The sequence below is a fragment of the Cyclopterus lumpus genome, chromosome 22 (assembly GCF_009769545.1).
Source record: "Cyclopterus lumpus isolate fCycLum1 chromosome 22, fCycLum1.pri, whole genome shotgun sequence".
NCBI lineage: Eukaryota > Metazoa > Chordata > Actinopteri > Perciformes > Cyclopteridae > Cyclopterus > Cyclopterus lumpus.
In genome coordinates, this window is record NC_046987.1 from 20,019,189 (window position 1) to 20,041,287 (window position 22,099).

General features: G+C 46.1%; 2 protein-coding genes across 3 annotated transcripts in view; both read left to right on the forward strand.

Annotated features, from left to right (window-relative positions):
- The first annotated feature begins 1,899 nt into the window (after nt 1–1,899).
- diras1b (DIRAS family, GTP-binding RAS-like 1b) lies at nt 1,900–12,228 on the forward strand. The gene is made up of 3 exons (XM_034563518.1): nt 1,900–2,054; nt 11,272–11,613; nt 11,941–12,228. The coding sequence occupies exons 2-3, from the start codon at nt 11,305–11,307 to the stop codon at nt 12,226–12,228; spliced, it is 597 nt and encodes a 198-aa protein (XP_034419409.1). The 5' UTR covers nt 1,900–2,054; nt 11,272–11,304.
- A 6,289-nt stretch (nt 12,229–18,517) lies between these two features.
- The window catches only part of gng7 (guanine nucleotide binding protein (G protein), gamma 7), a 6,112-nt gene continuing 2,530 nt past the window's right edge, over nt 18,518–22,099 (forward strand). Inside the window, exon 1 of one of the 2 annotated variants that reach the window (XM_034563611.1) lies at nt 18,518–18,537. In XM_034563611.1, coding sequence (XP_034419502.1) covers nt 18,518–18,537 — 20 coding nt within the window. Of the gene's footprint in view, nt 18,538–20,333; nt 20,423–22,099 lie in introns of those variants that run through there. The other variant, XM_034563612.1, reaches the window with a different exon arrangement.

A 22,099-nucleotide genomic window follows, 5' to 3' on the forward strand; every position in this document is an offset into this window, starting at 1 on the left:
TTATCCTGTGAAATATCCTGTCTTCTACTAAATTGACCGGCACAAGATTTTGTAGAGACGATGAATCCCACTGACTTATAAAAATACTTTAGCTGACGTCCAAATACCTGCAAAGTTAATTACTTTGTATGCATATCGAAGATGGAGACGGGTAAAGATGACGTGTATGCTACGTGCAAAGCATCAGCATGTTAGCATTTAGCTCCTTCATGTTGGCTTCGAAGTTTAAGACTTTAAAGTTAATTCGTATTACCTAAATAATAGATATTGTGAAAACTTCAGTCAGATGGGGCATAAAAGTAACACGTATTCTACTTATTGCAAATGAGCTAATGTTTACATGTGCTTTCATTTATATTTTATTTTTACATTTTCATTTCCTTTATTATGTAAATTCTCTAAATGTAATATTTTATTTTATGTTATTGTATATTTGTAAACATGTTTGCTGCTGCTTCACATAATTTCCCCCTGGGGATGAATAAAGTAAAATCTAATCTAATATGGCGTTTAGACGCCTTAATTTGGACTTTTAAGTCTTGTTTTGAACATTGACTCTTTATTTAATTTCCCAGAATCCCTCTCTTCTCACATCCGCGCTGACTCTCCATCTGCCTGTATTTTTTTTGCATCACGTTTCCTCCTGCCCCCGACCCTGCACTACCATCCCCCTCGTTGGTCCTCTGCGGTTCCCCCGGCTCGCCGACAGAGGGCGACAGAACACAAGGCCGCCTGGACGCAGAGTTGGTGAGTCATACGGTGAGACCGTCACGTACAGACACACGGGCTCAAAACAAGGCCCGGCCTGCCTCGGCCAGGGGCTCCGATTAGCACCGGGGGCTAAATTACACCCCACGGGGTGAAGGAGACGGGTCCAGTCCCCTTCGACGTGGGCTGAGAATGAATCCGGGCGTCCTTATTGGCTGGTGTACTTCCTGGTTTATCTCCTCATCTCTTCCTGTACATGTTGTGTTTCCCTGTTGTGTGTGTGTGTGTGTGTGTGTGTGTGTTTACAGTACATACAGCATACTCTGGAGTATAGAAGCCATTATGTGGGTGTTTCTGTCTTCCTGCTTCTTCGTGGTGCTGAAACAACGAGGTCGCTGTCCGAGGTGCTGAACTCGAATAAGACGACAAGAGATGCAATGTTCCCTTCTTTTTTCTTTTTTTTTAGATGGACAGGTTTCCAAGATGACGAATGCAACCAAATACAAAGCATGCAATCATGTATTTCCACTATCTCTTCATACCCCTGTTTTATTGATAGTTATGAGGCCTGATTTGATTCATGATTTCATGTATTATTCATGTTAAAAAGGTGACTATATGTTGTGTTCAAAACACACATATAGTCAAAAATAGTCACATTAATCCAACAATTCTGATCTCTTGAGATTCACTCAAGATTCCACGTTGTCTTTTACTTTAACTGCATTGGACCCGTGGGCACATCTGGCGATTCGGTTGAAAAAACATCAATCATTTTGGAAATTAAATGGGGCCTCTGCTCACACCGTGAATGTGACGAATCAATTGCGCAACACCCTCTGATCTGTTGCTCTGGAGCCATCAATATGTATTTGTTCATATATTGTATACAACATATTATTCGAGAGGCGGCATGCGTCTCGTTATTATTGCCATTTTCTTCCGTTCATTCATCCTTTTTTTTTAAAATATGACCTCGTGGTGAAATTCCTCTAGAAGAGAGAATCTTGTCTTATATTGCTTCTTTTTTTAAATTAATTAAAACAAATGTTTGCTGGCATCCAACCAATAGGAAGTGTATATGAACTGAAAGAAAAATCAAGTGTGGACAGAAAAGGGAGAGGGCATAGCACCTCCCACGTCCTATCTGCGAGAGAGAGAGAGGGAGAGGAAGAGGAAGAGGAGGAGGAGAGAGAGCGAGAAGAGAGAGAGAGAGAGAGAGAGTCTGCTGTGGTGGTGTGTTTGGGAATCGGACGACATGAGCTCTACATGAACCGTGTAAAATGCTCTAAGACATCCTTCTGAACCGAGGACGAGCCTGAAGCGGAGCTGCCATCCACGACCAGGTACGGAGGTGATGCTCGTGCCCGCGTCTCGACGATAACCGCCGCGGTGCTTCTTCTTCTTCTTCTGCTGCTGCTGCTGCCCCGGCTGTCTGCGGAGCGCACGCGATCCCCCCGGTGCTCGGCCGATTCCGGGACACCGCGTCTCGTTTTTCTTTACGCATCCGGGTTTTTGTTGTTGTTGTTGTTGTTGTTGTTGTTGTTGTTGTCTTAATCTTTTTTAAATATCGCATCCGCACCTGGCACGTTTGTGTTTGATAACCTCGGTCGTGGGAATATGTATGCAGCCATATTGGCAGTCAGCAGGGGGGTGAGAGAGAGAGAGAGAGAGAGAGAGAGAGATGGCAGATATGCGAGGGTGGTGGGTTTATGATATTGCTTTGATGAGTAAAGGGAGGAGGGGGGAGGAGAGGGGAGGGGTGGGGGCGGGGGGGGGGGGGGGGTTCGCTGCGACTGCGAACATGATGGCACCGTTGCGAGATGGCGATCCTCTGGTATTTATGAATGAACCGAGCCGGAGGAGGCATGGTCTGTAATGGCGCTGCATGCGCACCAATCTGCGGACCTCTCCATCCACCCCTCCCTGACCACATGCCGTCTCGTGCTATAAGCTACACACAGTTGCACACACGCATCGATGCACGTCAAACATAGAGACATGTGTGTGTGTGTGTGTGTGTGTGTGTGTGTGTGTGTGTGTGCACTAATGATGACGCCAACGTGACGCATCGAGCCACCGATTTCTGTGGAAAATGTCACGGTTAATCCTCCATCTGGATCATATCTCTCTCTCTCTCTCTCTCTCGCCTCTCTCTGATGTGTGACGGTTGTTGTGCAGGTCACGTGACCCAGAGAGGAGAACCATCATGACACACGAAAAAAAGGCCTTCTGCATGTGTGTGTGTGTGTGCGTGTGTGTGTGTGTGTGTGTGTGGGAGTGTGAATATGAATATGTGACTCAACTTCCTGTATGCATTGAACACTGCCAGTCATGTGTGTGTGTGCGTGTGTGTGTGTGTGTGTGTGTGTGTGTGTGTGTGTGGCGTAAATCCTGTGATTAAGCTTTGAAGTGTGCGGCTGGGAGCATAGAGATGCACACACACTGTGCTACAGCATGCAGGAGATAAGTGTGTGAATGGCCTCAGCGCGGTTGCATAACAACACTTCTGAGGCTCAGGCAGGACAAAGAAATGACTCAATACATGGCAACAATGAGAGAGAGAGAGAGAATGAATGTAGTTATTTATGTCATTATTATTATTATCCATATGAATTGTATATTTTGTTGTGTATGTCTTGGTGCTTTGGCCATATTGTTGTTGCAACATCCATGCCAATAAAGCGGAGAGAGAGAGAGAGAGAGAGAGAGAGAGAGAGAGAGAGAGAGAAAGAGAGAAAGAGAGAGAGAGAGAGAGAGAGGGTGCTGATGAGATTCCGTTCTTCCCCCCAAATTCTGTTGGGGCAGATGTTCACACACGAGTGTTGTGGCTTCAGTGAATACAAAAAAACGTAAATTGTATTCATTATTAGTATTATTTTTGGATGAATGATATTGGTATTTATCCTATTAATGTCCTTTTCATTGCATTTCATTAAAAGAAAAGTAGTTTTTCTTTCTTTTAGGACGGCAGCCATTCGTCAATGAGTTAAACACGTGTGCATTTTGACACAGGCGGTATATTACGCAACCCTAGCAGCCCCTCTGTGACGTTTTAAAGGGTATAGATAATAGTCACGGCGTATACAATTTCAAGCTTGAAAAGCATGAACCCAAAAAACGTCTTCTCTTCTCAAACTGAGCCTCCACAGATCTTGTTCTTTTTTAAAGTAATAGTCCGGCTCCCCGTGATGCTCACTCCCTGTCTGTTGCTTTGACAGCACACGTCTGGTCTGCAGCCTCGCCGGTGAGACACTCCGCAGCTAAATATAACCGCATGCTGATCAATGGGAAGTGTTCCAGTTGTTCTGACGGCTCCGTTTGAAAGGTCTACGCAGTCTTCATTAAACACAGTGGCCCCCGGATGGTGCGTAACTAATAAGAAGGCCATGGGACGGGGCTGCTCGGGTCCACTGTCCATGTTTAAATCCGTTTTAACTTCACGTGGAGCGTCACGGGCAGTCTGCAGCGGGGATTCCCCTCGGTGTCCATACGTCGTTATCAAGACGTGGATCAAGTGGGTATTATTATTATTATTTTAATGCCTTTCGAGTCGATCCAAAAGCACACCGACCCTGTCTGCTCACTGCGGGCACGGCGACGCACTCCAGCGGTCTGCAATTAGTGCTTCGGTCGGGGTCGGCGGCCTCCATCCTTCTGAGAACAGAGCTTTCTCTAAGAAAACGTTATTTAAACACATGACGCAGACTTCACCAGACGGGCTGGAGCGCTAATACACACTCGAGGACTAATTACACGGCCACGTCGCATCCAGTCACGTCTGATTACGGTTTCGGGAGGTTTTTTGATTACAGCTCAGGAATCAAATCTCATTTAGTTGTTCGATTGTTTAAAAAAAGAAGAAGATGTAACCTTGAAGCGTCTCACGGCGAGATTTTAATTGACTTCCAGTCACCTCGAGCACTTTTATTGGTTTTTTTGCAACTAGTTTGAAATTCACCCCTCTTGTTTTATGATAAGGGCTCAAGTGTCGATAAATAAGTCCCCTTAGAGCTGTCCGCAACCTTTGAATTCATATATTAATTCATTATTGTATCCCTATCTTTTTAATACTAATTAAACTTCAACTACTACAAACTACTTCATTTCTTTGGTTGCACTTTAAACAGACACAGTAGCTGCTCAAGGAGCCTTTTCTGAGATATTAACCCCCCCCCCCCCCCCCCCCCCCCCCTGGAATGCTAAATGTTCTGGTCTGGTGGAAGTAATACAACTTGTTGGGGTTGTGAGTCATCCAGGGGGAAAGCCTAAATTGTGTGCACGAGCTCACCGGTGATTTTGCACAACAACAAAACAAAATTGTGCTGATGGGGGGAAATTCCTGGAGGCTGTTCTCCGCTTGATGGATGGTTCTAATGCAGCAGAACCTCCCGGTCCAACTTGGCGTTGTGGGTACCGAGAGATTAAATGTCCCCCCCCCCCGCATTGTTTTCTGTGTCCGGCTCTGCGGATGTTCCCAACGCCACGGTGTCATGCCGGGTCAAAAGGGGGGATGTTGGTGGAGTATCGGAGGGCTTCAGGCCGCCGGTATCTTAAGTCCTGTAATTGGGTCAATGCAGAGTAGGCTGGCAGCACAGAGGAGGTTAAGCTCAATGATTAGCTACTAAGCCAAGACCACAGTGCTGCAATCTGCTGGACGGTCTGAGGCACATCCTCCGTGTGGATGCTCAATCACGGTATGGATTGACACTGATGAGAGGAAGACACGCCCCTTTGGTCTCACACACCTCAAGCCTTACCCAAAGGTATTGTTATACACACACACACACACACACATTATCCTCCTTTTGAAGTTATTGAATGATGTAATGCAGGGTTTAAATGCAAATAAGAGAAATAGGATTAGACGTTTAAATTGTATATTTTAGAAGTCTATGCTTCATTTGTTAAAGCTGCATTCTCTCTCCTGACCACCAGGGGGCGACTCCTCTGGTTGTATAGAAGTCTGTGCTTCATGTGTTAAAGCTGCATTCTCTCTACTGACCACCAGGGGGCGACTCCTCTGGTTGTATAGAAGTCTATGCTTCATTTGTTAAAGCTGCATTCTCTCTACTGACCACCAGGAGGCGACTCCTCTGGTTGTATAGAAGTCTATGCTTCATTTGTTAAAGCTGCATTCTCTCTACTGACCACCAGGGGGCGACTCCTCTGGTTGTATAGAAGTCTATGCTTCATGTGTTAAAGCTGCATTCTCTCTACTGACCACCAGGAGGCGACTCCTCTGGTTGTATAGAAGTCTATGCTTCATTTGTTAAAGCTGCATTCTCTCTACTGACCACCAGGGGGCGACTCCTCTGGTTGTATAGAAGTCTGTGCTTCATGTGTTAAAGCTGCATTCTCTCTACTGACCACCAGGGGGTGACTCCTCTGGTTGTATAGAAGTCTATGCTTCATGTGTCAAAGCGGCATTCTCTCTCCAGACCACCAGGGGGCGACTCCTCTGGTTGTATAGAAGTCTATATAAATGACTCTACTCCTCTTGATTTATTCCCTCAGTAAACATTGTAAACATGAGTTTTTGGTCTCAATCTCTAGTTTCAAGTCTTCTTCAATACAGCACAATGTTCATTTAGTAAATTATGGTAATTTATAGTCAAACAGACCATAAAGCAGGGTATGCTTTAGGGGCGGGGCTACAAGGTGATTGACAGGTCTAAGAGTTGTCTTACCACTTCAATCCTTTCACAATGTGTTTTAAGTTAATTCTAACATGTTGGTCTCATTAAGCGTCCGCTTGTACGTAACTCCGCCCTCTCAGGTCAGTTCTGAACAAACTGAATGGCGAAGGCCAAAAACCAAGATGGTGGCGGCCAAAATGCCGAAACCCGAGGCTTCAAAACGTCTCTCCACAAACCAACGGGTCCACTTCTTATATATACAACTGTAGTTAAATACGAGGCCGCAGCCAGCAGCCAGTTACCTTAAGACTGGAAATGGGGGGGGGGTAATAGCTCCCCAGGCTCCGCCCATTGGTCACGAAACCCGCCCGTTAACACCTCCTAAACCTCTCTAATTACCACATTATATTAATTTGTGCTCTCGCAGAAGGTTACGGGAAGACGATATCTACTTTTTGTCCGCATGCAGTGACTTTTACGCAGTAAGGTTGCCGGGCAATTAGTGGGCCTGGATTTACCAAATGACATTCAAGACCTAATGGGAGTATTTCCCCAAAATGTCAATCCATAACTTTAAATTCATGCACCGTCATCGTGTTGCATTTGAGTTTCCATCCGACGATAGGGAACGAGCTCAGAGGGATCTAAAACTTGCAAAGCGATATTTCAGCCAATCATGTATAACAAAAACTAATATTTTGAATGATATTATTATATAATATTTTTTAAAACAAGTACATTTTTACATCAAAACACACGTATAACACCAAATCCAACGAGTGGTCATATATGCATAGATTTAGCACTGATGGATTTCCCTCCACCACACACACACACACACACACACACACACACACACACACACACACACATAATGTTTAATACCGTATTTAAATCCACCGCCTGCTCTTAAACTAATGGGGAAAAAAAGCCAGCGTCTTAAAACTGCTATAGCTATAAGAAAAAAAAGCAGATTAATTCCTCTTGTAACACACACACACACACACACACACACGCGCGCACACACACACAGTGTCTGAAATCTGCAGAAATGTTGCGTCAGATGCCATCAAAAAGGTCTTGCTTATATAGTGTGTGTGTGTGTGTGTGTGTATGTGTGTGTGTGTGTGTGTGTCCTCAGCACTATGAGAATGGCCTCCTCCTCCAGACACCGTGCAGGCCGCTCTAATGGCGCTCTTGATCCGTGGCGTTGTGTGTTTTGATGTTAATGCGCATCCTTTGTGCCGCTGCGTAAGCAGCTCTCTTGAGGGGGAAATTATGTGCATATATCTACCCCCCCCCCCCCCCACACACACACACACACACACACACAAAAAGGTGACATTTCCTTGCTTTTCAAAATAAAACCACCCGGAGGAGACCCTGGGGTCGGTCTGCGCCAGAAGATATTCGCTAATGGGATTTGGACTGCGCTGCCAACAATGCATTTATATATAGTGTGTGTGTGTGTGTGTGTGTGTGTGTGTGTGCCATTAATTCATTAAGAAAACTGCAGCTCCTCTCATTTAAAATAAAACAAGAGCCGAGGAGGAGGGGGAGAGGAGGAGAGAGGCAGCTTGAGTACTGGAGGAGTGTCGTTAATCTCCGAGGCCTGCTGTCAAGGACAAATGTTGAAGGAGCGCGTATGTGTTTGTGTGAGTGTGTGTGTGTGTGTGTGTGAGTTTGTGTGTGTGTGTGTGTGTGTGTGTTGCACCTGTGTGTGCAGTTATAGCTGCTGACAGAAGGACGGAGGCGGCTAATTTTAGTTCAGGTGAAAGACGGGAGGGGAGCGGAAGAAGGTTTTGATGTTGTCGCGGAGCTGAAATCCTCCAACACACAAGAACCAGACGGGCACCCTGGGGGGGTCGAGGGGAGGATGACAGACTGACGGGGGGGGGGGGGGGGGGAGGGGGTTAACGATCAAACGGGCACGGAGGAGGCCCGGGGAGTTAGGGAGCAGGAGACGAAAAGGAGGAGAAAGGGGGCCAGCAGGTCACAGAGGAACAAGACGCATAAATTAAGAGGAAGGAGGACAAATAAAAGGAATATGTTGCTTTAAAACACAGAAATCCTACCAGTCCACACTTCATTTTTTTTTAGATATTTAGCTTTGTTGAATTCTCTCCTGTGAACATAGCGATAAGAATACATCTCGCCTGTAAAAAATGTATTTGGAAGACGGAAAAGAAGACGATGCGTAGAAACCGTCACGGTTTACAGACGACGGACTTATCGGGTCGACTTTGACCTACGAGTTCATCCCGCGTGCGCGAGGCCGGGATTGTTTTTGACCATTTATCGAAGTTTCACGTCGAGCTTTAGCTCAAAATAAAGAGGCTCAGGCTCTGAACTTTGACCCTTTGACCTCTCCCCAGATCTCTCAACTTGCATCAATTCATTTTTTTGGGCCGCTTGAATGACAAATTCATCAGATCTTTACTGCCGATCACGTATTATAATAGTTGTGTCCATAATTCACTCTTATTTTTTAGCTCTGTTCTTTGTCCTCCGCTGACTCACTCTGGGAATATTCGTCTCTGTTTAAATGCTCCACTTTGTTCTCCAGCTCAATGCTATCATTGTCTCTCTGTTGTTTTTGTTCACGTCTGTGCTGTAAACAGCTGCCTGCTCCCCCCCCCCCCCCCCCCCCCAAAAAAAAGCTCTGAGAATGAACTTCAACGGGAGCCGGGGAAAATGAAAACACTGAAACTGAAGCTTTAGAGGAAGGACTGCATGGCGGATCATCCTGGAGTGTGTTTCCCCTCCACTTACAGAACTAACATCACCACATCAAAATCAGTTATTGCAGCTTTACGCCATTTATCTCCGAATCTGCACACACATCTTGTTTATTAACAACATGTAGTTTGTATCCTTCACCATCTCAGAAGAGTTTCTCCACAGTCTGCAGGCGTATGAGGACGGAGGCTCATCTGCAAATTAAACTGTGGCCGTGTGTGCAGCACATAAAAAAATACAAAATAAACGCTTATATATATATACGACACCCAGACTCGCAGCTATGGATTGACTATAAAACTCTGGAGTCACTCCCCTGAATCACTATTCATTTTGAACACCCCCCCCCCCCCCCCCCCTTTGATATTATCTCCAACCTGGCAACGCAATTACAGAGGCCCTGCCATCAATAGTGGATTCCAGCAGTGCAAGCATGACAGAAATCCACTTATTCCATCTGGTATTGATGTCAATTTACTGTTTCATTACGGCCGGAGCTTAGAGAGCCGCACGTGATCACGACTGAACGACTTTTCTTATTATGGGAAAAAAAAAAGCAAGCAAGTCTGGAAACCGCCGGGCCCGATAAATAATGCAACAGATAGGACGTTTTATAACGGATAGGACGCGTTTCACGTGCGCGGACGTGCACGGTCGAGACAACGCGGGGGCACTTTACAGAAGAGGGCAACACATCACGGGGTCCATATGCATGAGCTGCAGCGGGTCGGAGGCGCTTCCCATGAGCAGTGTCCCCGTTTCACTGCAAATCGGGTTCATCGCAGCGTTTGGAATTCTTTTGTTTTTCATCTATATTCAATATTTTACAGCCTGACTGCACTCAATGGAGTAGTTTTGAGTCGAGTTTGTTAGTGTTTTATCGCGGCTTGCCTGAAACCAGCGTCAGTATGATGTTCTTTGGGCACTCGAGGGCTGCGCATCAAGCTGTAAAACACATATTTAACCCTTTAAAAAGGTGTGTAGGATAATATAACGTAATGTATATAAAAAAAGATGTTTCTTTAGTGTATAACCACCTGAACATAAGTTTTAGGTTATCTGAATGAGCCGTTTATACCTAAATGGAGTGGGTCCGGCCCCCAGACCGGACACATCGGGGGCTTTTTGCTGTTCTATGTCAGCCAACCACCGCTAGATGCCCCAGAATCCTTCACACCGGCCCCCTTTCTTACGCTCATGCACCCAACTTCATCATCATTCATTTTGAGACGTGTTTATGTCCAACTGGTGAATTAAAATCCAATAGTCCACTCTCATTTGCTCTTTCTTTTTGGATCTCCGTTAACTCCTATAGCTTTAGGAACAGCTGCGTGAAACAAGGCCAGAAAAGAGACTGGCCCCAAAACAGGGTCTGCAACACCACAACAATGAGCTGGAAGACCACCTCAAGGCTCTGAGAGCTGCACAGTCCTGCAGAGCCTGAGGTTATCCTGCTTATTTCTCACATAGACGCGATATCTCTCCACATATACGTAGTTATCTGATCAATTATTAGTATGCACATATTGATGAGAGTGGCTTTAATTGGTTTTCATTTACATTTTCACTGGTTGTGCTTGCTGACATCAAAGATACAGTATGTACACACACACACACACACACACACACACACACACACACACACACACGTAACCCAATGCAGCAGGCCTGTGTCCTGTATCTGCTGCTTTTTTTTTTTTTGTGACGCTAGCAATGTTCTGTTGTTGTGTTCGCGGCTTGTTGTTGATTCAACTCATTTTTTCAAAGCCCGCTGCATTATACATGAGTTCATGTTATTGTTTTTCTCTCCGTGCTTTAAGGACTCTCCGTCTCTTCCGGGGGTTTGATGCTGAATGAGGGGGAGGGTTGAAACTGAGAAACCGTGACTCTGCGAACAGTATTGATGGGTGTGTGTGTGTGTGTGGGGGGGGGGGGAGGGGGGGATGTCTGCGTCAGGTGACTCACTTCCTCACCGACCTCGTCCTCTCTACTCTGTAGTCTGGCTCACGGTCAGAGTGCTTTCACACCCACTGGTCCTGAGGTCGAGTCCCAGCGGCGCTCCACTTCCTGTTCCTCCATCTGCTTTGTGATCTGCTGATTTGCTAGAATTCCTCTTTGCTAAATTCGCCATCCCTCTCCCTCCTCCCCCCACCCCACCCCATCCCCCAAACCCTCGACATCACAGGTGTAACACTGTCTTAAGCCTGAGGGGGGCAGAATGCCGGAGCAGAGCAACGACTATCGGGTGGTGGTGTTCGGGGCCGGGGGAGTAGGGAAGAGCTCCCTGGTGCTGCGCTTCGTGAAGGGCACCTTCAGGGACACCTACATCCCCACGGTGGAGGACACCTACCGCCAGGTGATCAGCTGCGATAAGAGCGTGTGCACCCTCCAGATCACCGACACCACGGGGAGCCACCAGTTCCCCGCCATGCAGCGCCTGTCCATCTCCAAAGGCCACGCCTTCATCCTCGTCTACTCCATCACCAGCAAACAGTCCCTGGAGGAGCTCAAACCCATTTACCAACAGGTGTGTGTGTGCGTGTGTGTGTGCGTGTGTGTGTGTGTGTTTGCACGTATTATAACTCAAATTCATAATGGAAATACGGGATCAATCTTTCACTTTGATGACTTGTTGAAAAGGCTAATTCACGGCTGTTTTGTCAGTTTATAAATATTAACAATCAACTTTATTTTTGGTCGCACAATTCCGGGCATCAAAATGAGCTTGACAGAAAATCGAATAATCGTCAGAAATGTGACATGAACAATGATAAATACCGTGTCATATAAATGTGGGCACATTTCCTGTGCCCTCACCAGAAGATAAACGTAGCGCCGCTCTTCTCCTCTGCAGGTCTTGGCCATAAAGGGCAACGTGGAGGCCATCCCCATCATGCTCGTGGGCAACAAGAGCGACGAGACCCTGCGGGAGGTGGAGACCAAGGACGGGGAGGCCCAGGCCAACCAGTGGAAGTGCGCCTTCATGGAGACGTCGGCCAAGACCAACCACAACGTAACCGAGCTCTTCCAGGAGCTCCTGAACCTGGACAAGAAGAGGAACATGAGCCTCAACATCGACGGCAAGCGCTCAGGGAAGCAGTCCCGCGCCGAGAGACTGAAGGGCAAATGCAGCGTGATGTAAATCCACGAGGGGGAGGTGGAGGTGGAGAGGGGGAGGGGGAGGGAGGAAGCAAAGTAAGGAAGACGAGGGATTGGAGGGACTCGCTGAAGGAATCGCTCAGAGGCCAAATGTCTGGGAAGGTAGCAGGAATCTCATCATCCACATCCTCCTCCGTTTGACTGGTGCAAAAACACAACTCGGCAGTTATTTTTGTTAACATACTGGATTTAAGTTCCTCATCGTACACCCAATGTGCATTCTGCTAAATGGAGAGCAGCTGGGGGGGGGGGGGGGGGGGGGGGGGGGGGGGGGGGGGGAGAGTGCGTCGGAGAAGAATGAACCTTTGGACGTCAGCCGTATAGTCGGAAGGAGCGTGGGAGTGGACTTTTGCATCATCCCAGTGCCACAAAAACCTGTTTGAGGAGCTCATCAAGACCCTGGACTGCAATGAATACCAGAGACTGCCCCACCCCCCCAACCCCCCACCCCCCGTCCCTCCCTGCTCCAGCACCCTCACCCCCCTTCCCCATACTATAACAAATATAGAGAAATGTAATGTATATGTAACAGAGACGACAAAGTTAGTCGAGCTCACTCATCTGGTAGAAAACACTAATTGAAGAGACTGAGGTGTCCATCAAGCGCAGAAGGTTTTGAGATGGCGTGAAGGACCATAAATCAGCTGCAGCCTCTCCTGAAACATGGGATATTACTATATGTTCCATCTTGTCTGCACAAGCGCCCGCCCCCCCCCCCCGCCCCCAAAAAAAACCAGTGCGTCCGTCACGAGAACGGGGATGAAGTCTGCAGCGTTTGAGCCCATATAGTCTTCTCATCTCGTCCTAATTGTCCCTTCAGAAAGATGTAAAAAAAGAGAAAAGAGAAAAGAAAAAGGCCGTAATTAACCTCCGCGGAGCTGTCGTCGTGTTTAAAAAGTCATCTGCTAAGCGTTCCTCTTCTGAAGCGGAGAAACGTCCTTCTAAAGCTCTCATCTCGTGTATAATACCTCCGGGTGAAAAAGAAGCTGGACTTTCATCACACATAGAAATACAAGTCTGCCTTGTCTCCGAGGATGATCCACTCGGATAATAATTGCCAAGCTGGGGAAGACAACAAAAAAAAGGGGGATACTTCTTTTGGTTCTGAGGTCGAGAATGTCGCCCCCCCCCACTCCCCCTGTTCACGTGAAGGTTAAAGAAAGATGTTCTCCTTAAACAAAACCCCCCAAAAAAGCACACAGAGAAAAAAATAAGCACGGGATGGATGTTAAAAAATGTGCAGCTCGAACCCGAATCGCCAAAATTCTGTTTCCTCTTTGGTTGGTTTGGTCACATCACCTCGCATACACACACGCTCATGCAGGCATCGGCAAGCAGGAAACACACACACACACACGCACGCACACGCACGCACATGCACGCACGCACACGCACGCACAGCATGCGCACAAATGCATTCATGCAAGTGTAAAAAAAAAGAAATACGAGTAACACTGTTGACTGATGACATGAAGACAAACGGGGCTCACTCAGCCTCAATGCCCTCACATTGCACTTTATATCACACACACACACACACGCGCGCACACACACACACACACACACACACACACGCGCGACTGTAACTTGTCATGTTTTTGCCTATGTTTAATGTTTTAACAATACAGAATATCCTCCTGGAGCCCGTTGAATAGCTCCACTGTGTGTCGAATACAACCTGCTCTGAATATTGTACACTGGACAGCCAAAAAAAAAAAGAAAAAAAAAGCACAATACTTTTTTTACCAACATTATATCTATTTGTACATTTATTTGTGTTTTTCTTTTTTCCGTATCTTTTCCTCGTTTTCATCTTCACGTATTCCCCCCAGTCCTCACCGGTAGCTTCTCGATATATATATATATAGAGTGTTATTTATTGGTCCGGTTCGTGGCACAATGCAGAATCAACATCTGAGCACTTTAGGGTGACATTTTACTTGAAGACTTGAAGCCCTCCTGCGTTGTTCACACTATTTCAAAACAGCGTGGTTATTGTAAATAAAGCATACGGTAGTTGAATGAAATGTTTACCAGAGCTTCAAGTAAGATGTCAACCCCAAATGTAAAGAAAATAACTGTGTTTCTGGGAATAAGTCCTCCGTAAGCAGGAAACGTTGTTACGGTATAGGAGTTGTTTGTTTTTCTATGTACTGTAATATACAGCTTAATAACGATGCTCACTCATATGTTGTATTTGACACATCCGCTCTTCAGATCTATCCATCAGAATAATACTAGCAAAAATGTGGATATGTTACTGAAGTTATCTTTTTTTTCTTCTTCTTCTTCTTCTCCTCCCATTTTGAAAGCTGAATGAATGGGTTGATAATATTAAACTCAACGATTAGCATTGTGGGACGTACCCTTCAAACCAGGGATGCTCACTCCAACCCTCTCTTCTTATTTCTTTTCATCATTTATTTATGTATATTTTTCTTCAAACAAAGTCGTACGACGCTGTTTGTGTCGTACGACCCTGATGTGCCCTTCTAGAGGTCAAGAAAGCTAGAAGCTATCTGTGCAACTATCAGACCGTTCTGGTGCACGTGAGGTGCACGTGCACCATAAACATGAAGGTCAGATTTGTTTTTTTGTGCGATCCGTTTGTGTCCCGCTGACGTCTGCGGGGAGCTCGCCGTCGCTCGGAATACGATCCGGGGCGGGGAGGCGGCGTGCACATCATGGAGTGCATTAAATAACCTATATAGGCCGTGTAAGATTCATGTGAGGAAGCCCCCGTGACCACGAAGCGCATCCATGTGTGTGTCACCTACTTGCATCCCTTTCACTCTGGCCTGCGCGCGCGCGCGCGTGTGTGTGTGTGTGTGTGTGTGTGTACGTGTGTGCTGTACCACCTTATGGAAAGTCTGTCACATATCTGAAGCGTTCCTGTGCAGAATGCTCACACATTTCTGCATGAGTCACCCCGCAGTGCTTTCACACTCCTACGACGAACAAACACGCACATACACACGCGCGTATGAAAATACAAATAGACAAACTGCATGCTCTTAGCTACACAAACACACACACACACACACACACACACACACGTATACATGCATATTACATTCACACAGGCCTTCTCAGTGAAGCCAGATTCTCTCACGGTCGCCACGACTCTTCTATAAATCAGCTGTGCGGCCCCTCTGACATCTTTGAGTTTCCTTCACATTCATACCTCAGACCTTTTCATTTATTTTTTTTGGTGTCGCCTAAGTCGGTCGCACCGAAACAGACGGAAAAGGCCAGCCCTGCTCACACATCTTGATTGTAGATAGTTGTAAATAGTGTTCAGAGGACATCATGTTTCAGAGAGGAGAGAGGAGAGGAATGGATGCCGTGGAGATGCGTTTTTCCTTCTCGTGGTCAAAGGTCAAAGTGCCCAAAATTCAAAGTAACACAGCCAACCAGGAGAGCTACAGCTGGGATGAAGTCGGTTAAAACATTGGGCCTTTTCTTTTTTCTTTTTTTCTTTTTTAAGTGTCCTAAGTCTCTGCAAGATAAACGGCTAATTGACATGAAAAGAGGGAAAAAATCTACGGAAGCCCAGAGCGACCAATATTAGATTAATTAAGTTAAGATGTGAAATTCTGAAATAATCACGATGAATGTTTCTTTTCACAATATGAGCTTTCTGCAGGTCATTGTCATGTCACTGTTTTTTAAAAAAATGTTTCACAATCAATATGTTCATTTTCTAACAGCACTTTTCATCACTGAGACTTTGTCCGTCAATCACGACAAACCGGTTACAACCGGTCGTGTGATTGTCTGTCTGCTCAATCAGACCAAAACAGCAGCCAATCACACGGCTGCAATTAAATAAATGTACAAAAAAAACAATGTCCTGCAGTTAAATGATGCTATTTGTGAAAAGAAGCATATTAAAGTAATATTCAATAATACTACAAATGAGTTTTTTGGGGGAATATTTCACAGTTTTTCAGATTAAATAATGCCATTTTAAATGAGTTTAATATGAAACACGTTGGATCTCAGTAGGTAATCTACGTGAAGTTCACCTCACCTTGTTTGAGGTGCACTGATGGGTACTTTACCCAGAGCGTGTGTCCTTTCCACACAGCAGGATGGGAACACGACCCCCGTGACACATAAACGAAGGGCAGTGGGTGACATGTAAAAAAAAAACCAGACAGGAAAGGTCGTGTTTTTTTTCTAGTCTAACTTATAGATATTAACTCATTCCTACCAACGAGGGCCGTTTACATTCCCGTCGAAGGAGGAATGAGTGGGGAAAGAAAAAACGTGCCGCGTTTGACCTCTCCGGCTCACCCCCCTTTTTCTTTCTTTTTTTTTTTACATCTCGTCTGATCCACTCGGATCCTCACAAGCAGACGGGGGGAAGCGTGGAGACGGGTGGGTGACGTGGTTCTGGTACTATCCTGTCTCTCTGGCCCTTCATTCCTGCATGGTCCCTATTGGTGTTCCAGCCAGCATGAGAACAAGGACACAAACTGTGAATCATCTTTGTATACGTTAAAATAGATTCCTCAGCAGCATTTTACGGCTTCGGTTTTTTTTGCAAATATTTTTTAAATTTCTTTTTAATAAGGACTTATTATTTTTGTAAATTATTCTATTGTTTTTTTAATTTTTTTTCCTCTGTTGGGACTTTTTTTATTCATTTATTTAACTTATTATGATGTATAGATATTTATTCTAGCAATAGTCTTCCTGTTAAGATATACTGTGCTGATGCATCCTCTGAATAACTGAAAATAACACATATATATAGATGATAATAATAATCAAATCTGCAAAATGATTTTCCTAATAAAAATGTGAACAGAGGAGAGTTTCTCGTCTTTTTTAAAAATATTGTGTATACGATGACTCGGCATCAACTGTGCCGCAGGTTTGATGCTGTTCATGGTTCCCTGAGGATGAATCCTCCATGAAGTTTGAGTCAAATATCTCAACGACTATTAAATGGATTGACGTGAAATTTTCTACGTACATTTATGTCCCGCTCGGGATGAATTTCTCTCTAAATTGGTCAACCCTTGACTTTTCCTCCATCGCATGTCGTCTGGTTAACATTTAAATTTGTTTAACACTTTACGTGCAAAACTGATGACGTTCTCGTCGGCCTCTGCCGCGTTGTGTTTAGTGCTAGTTAGCACAACATTAGCATGCTAACAGTGGCCAAGGTAGTATACAGATTTACTCAAATCTGTTAAAGCAGCAATACTTCAATATAAAAAAATACTCCAATTCAAATAAATAGCCTACATTGAAAGTATTTTCAATGTAGGCTATTTATTTGATAGTCCACCTCGATGGACTGGCGGCCTGTCCAGGGTGTCCCCTGCCTTCGCCCTATGTCAGCTGGGATAGGCTCCAGCGCCCCGCGACCCTAATGAGGATAAGCGGTATTGAAAATGGATGGATGGATGGATGGATGAAAGTATTTAGTTAAAAGAACAAAACTATTATTATTTCTATATATATTATCCATCCATCCATTATCACCTCTTATCCGGGGGTCGGGTCGCGGTGGCAGCAGGTTCAGCAGGCCGACCCAGGCTTCCCTCTCACCCGCAACACTTTCCAGCTCATTCTGGGGGATCCCGAGGCGTTCCAAGGCCAGCCGGGAGATATAATCCCTCCAGCGTGTCCTCGGTCTTCCCCGGGGCCTCCTACCAGTTGGACGTGCCCGGAAAACCTCTAATGGGAGGCGTCCAGGAGGCATCCTGACTAGATGAACCACCTCAGCTGACTCCTTTGGACACGAAGGAGCAGCGACTCGACTCCAAGCTCCCCCCTGATGTCCGAGCTCCTTATCTCTAAGGCTGAGCCCGGCCACCCTACGGAGGAAGCTCATTTCGGCCGCTTGTATCCGAGATCTCGTTCTTTCGGTCACGACCCAATATATATTATATTATATTTATTTATGTTATATATATATATATATATATATACATAATATCATTTGATTATTATTACTGATGCATTATGTGTAAATAGGGTTTATAGTATTTGGTCATGATAGATCTCGTTTGAACTATAAACTCATCCTGCAAACAAGTAAAGCTGTAGAATAAATGCCAGTGGAGTGAACTGAGGTGGAATATAAAGTAAAAGAGAGAGAGAGAGAGAGAGAGAGAGAGAGAGAGAGAGAGAGAGAGATGCATTCGCCGCCTCCCTTCACTCTTAACCCTCTAACATCTGCTCGGGGATGCTGCGCTCGGCGCGGTTGCCATGGAGACAGCGTGACGTGCGTGGTGACCCTGGTGGGGACAGAGATGCGTTGCGACACGCCGGAGTGTATAACAACGCGGAACGACACGAAACTCTCACCCCCGAGGGCCATGTGGCGAAGCCCTCCGCTGCATGGATCCTAATGAGACTACGATGCTCGCGTGCACGCGCAAAACTCACGCGTGCAGAGAGACGCGCACACACGCGTGTGCTTCTGGTCATTTGGGAAAGTCTGCAGCATGACGGCTCATAGCAGGCAGGGACAAAAAAAGAAGGGGGGAAAAAGTGTGTGCGTGCGTACGTGCGTGTGCGCGTGCGTGTGCCACCTCTGTCAGTGGGAGCATCTTTTAGTCGTGACTCATGGGCTTCCACCCCTCATTTATAGAGCCCATGCTGTAATCTACTGTAACCCCACTGCCTCCTCTCCAAGACATGCGAGAGGGGGGGGGGGGGGGGGGGGGGGGGATTACAGAGGCAAATAGAGTGGAGACAAATGAAGGAGGGAGAGAGAAAAAGAAAGAAAGAAAGAGATGGCTAAAAGGTGAGGAAATGAAAGAGAAATGTATAGGCATCGGCATAATTTCACACGTCGGTGCACGGAAATGAGGCCAATGCGGTACTCGGTGAGTTATAAATAGCTCTCCGGTGGTTATAATAAGCAGCTCATGGTTTCCATACAGCGCACGAGGATGCGTGTGCGCGCGTCCGAGCAGCTCTATCTACATCCCCGCGTCGCTATCTACATCCAATGACCACGCGCGGAGGAGTGGACTGCGTGGCAGCTCGGTGGGAACGGAGGATGCGTGCTTGCCCCGGGGGCCTGCCATGGAACAGCGGCACCCGGCCCACACCTTCACCCCCTCGAGTTGGACTGGAACTACAGCAGGGGAGAGGGCGCCACCGCGTGGCAGCGCAGCGCATGTGGCGTCACGTGGAGAGGAGACACGTACGCAGCCAGCGGAAAAATACACACCTTGCAGGTTGCATTTGCAACGTGGTAAAGTTGCGAAATATTGCTTATTGTATGCACTTTTTGCAGCATTATTTTTTTTTTAGGCCAGTTTACTTTATTGAGCACTAACTAGTCAACAATCACTATGGATATACATTTAGGAGCATGCATTTTAATCTTAATTGAATGCATAGATGAGTCAAATCAATTAATTTAATTATGTATATTTCCATTCGTTAATCGTGCAAAAATAAGAGAAACACATATCAAGTTTTAAAATCATAGACAAATGTTATATTATAATCAGTATAGACGAGAATAAAAATATAAATCATTTTATATAAGGCTCATCAAAATGTAAAAGGTAATTAAATTAATTGCAGATGCAAAGAAAATATCCAGGCACATTCGAGTAATCTATTTGATTATTTTCATGCAATCTGAGCTATAATTATATCAATAGATCCGAAATAAATGAGTCATTGTTACGACAGATCGAGGTTCCAAAATATAGAAGTTTCAGGGGATCGATTAATATTTAAATAAAGACCTAATGAGAGCAGGCAGAGAAAGACAAATACATGTTTGTGTTACCCCATCGACGCTTAATTATATGTACAGTGCTGTACACGCCTGGGGTCCATGGGACACCAGGGGTCCTCCAACTTAAAATAAAAATATATCTATTGAAAATAAATCCTTCCAAACTCTCCTGTTTTAGTGGGTGCATTCATTTTAATGAATGTTGCATGTTGAATGTTTGTATTTAACCCTCATGGGTTAAAGGTGCTGTCACCGGATCAGATGGAGTGAGGAAGAAGGAGAGAGGGGAGGAAGGGAGGAAGGGAGGAGGAGGAGGAAGAGGGTAGAGGAGTGGACAGACAGTGGTAGCGGAGGGGGAGGCGTTTGGCTCGGCGAAGACGGGGAGTGAACGAGCAGAGCGGCTGAGCAACCAGCGGATCTGGCCCTTTAAATCACCAATACAGCGCATTCGGAGGTGAGTTTGGAGATATTCGGCTATTTTTTTCCCCTCCCTGTGTATAATAATTGTGCCGCGTCCGTGCGCCTCCCGTAAGCCCGGCTTCTCGTCACCGAGGGACGGCTGCAGTGGAGAAGGGGGCTTCATCGGTGTCACGAATCCGGTTTCCCCCCCCCCCCCCCTCCCCAGCCCTTTGCCGGCAGAGAGGGGAGGGGAGGACCGGGGAAAGGGTCAGTGGAAGATTTTCCTATACAGCTCGGCTGGACTCTGAGGACGCACGAGCCACTATATCCCCCCCCCACCCCCCAAAAAACCCACTCTGGATTATATGTGTTGAAGTAGCCTATTTGCATAATAGCGGAACATAAAGGCACGCGCTCCAGTCTTGCGCTCGTTGTCGCCGGATGGGTTTATATTGGCTGCTGGGGCTCAAAACATGTCACCACTCCACGGCTACCAACCAGGGCCTATGTGTGCAGACCTGAAGCGGTCCATGTCTGCCTCTCCACTGGGGGGGGGGGGGGGGGGGGGGGGGCATCTCTGGTTTTGATATGAACACACAAGGTCTGCCTGTGCTTGCGCGCACTGTGCGTATATGCGTGTGTGTGTGTGTGTGTGTGTGTGTGTGTGTGTGTGTGTGTGTGTGTGGATAGCCACGGGAGAGAGGGAGAGAGAGGACACGCTGTTCTATCCATCAAAATGCCCGCATTGTGTTGTTCACACGGCGGAGCAGCAAGCGGAGGACGGGGCTCCGGTACCGCAGGCCAGAGCCGCGCGCAGGAGGATCGATACGGATTGGTTGGGACGCTGTTGCGCGTCTCGTGAGCGGCGTGTGTGCTGGCTGACCGCGGCCTGTCCACTGCATGGTGTGTGTGTGTGTGTGTGGTCCAACGACCCGCTGACTGCGCGTGTGTGTGTGTGTGTGTGTGTGTGTTTGGAGGAGAGAGATATTTGACATGCGGAGGGGCAGAAACTTCATATTTTGTAGATGCTTTTTGAAGTGTGCAGCTTCCTTCTCATATAGCACGGAGTGCGCCATGGCAGAAAGTTGGAGAAATCCAGGCACTCGGTTTTATAATGTCACTGCAAAAAAAAAGAAAGAAAGAAAGAAAGAAAGAAAAAGAGTTGCCCATCATCACGTTTGGAGGAAATATGAAAAATATACATTTCTGAGCAAAACGCATCGTTTGCATCTGAATGTTCACGCTGAAAAACATAATCCATGTAGTTTGTGGAAGGTCCAACAGCTTGTAAACTAAAAGTAGGAACGGGCTGTCAGCTCGTTTCAATATGTGCCCACTTTGAGTGTTTTAGAAGGACAACAACAACAACAACAACAACAACAACAACAGCTGCTCCTTCAATGAGCAGATTGAACTCTGATGTAGTTTTATTTTATTTAATGTAGTTCTTAATGTTTACTTGGTTTATTGCTGGTGTTCCATATGCATATGAATATACAGCTAATAACTGTTCACACACTCACCTCCTAGTCGGGGGCACAGATCACACTGTTGGGTTAAAGGTAGGTCAGGGTTGGGTTTAGTGGATTATAGGCGAATGTTATAGGGTGATATGTGTGTGTGTGTGTGTGTGTGTGTGTGTGTGTGTGTGTGAGAGAGAGAGAGAGAGAGAGAGAGAGAGAGAACAAATATACTGGAGGAAAAAAAAAGGAAACCCTCCAAAATCAGGTGC

Coding starts and splice junctions, on each gene's coding strand:
- diras1b (XM_034563518.1), top strand. CDS start 11,305: ATGCCGGAGCAGAGCAACGACTATCGGGTGGTGGTGTTCGGGGCCGGG. Junction 11,614..11,940: donor TCAAACCCATTTACCAACAG/GTGTGTGTGTGC, acceptor TCTCCTCTGCAG/GTCTTGGCCATAAAGGGCAA.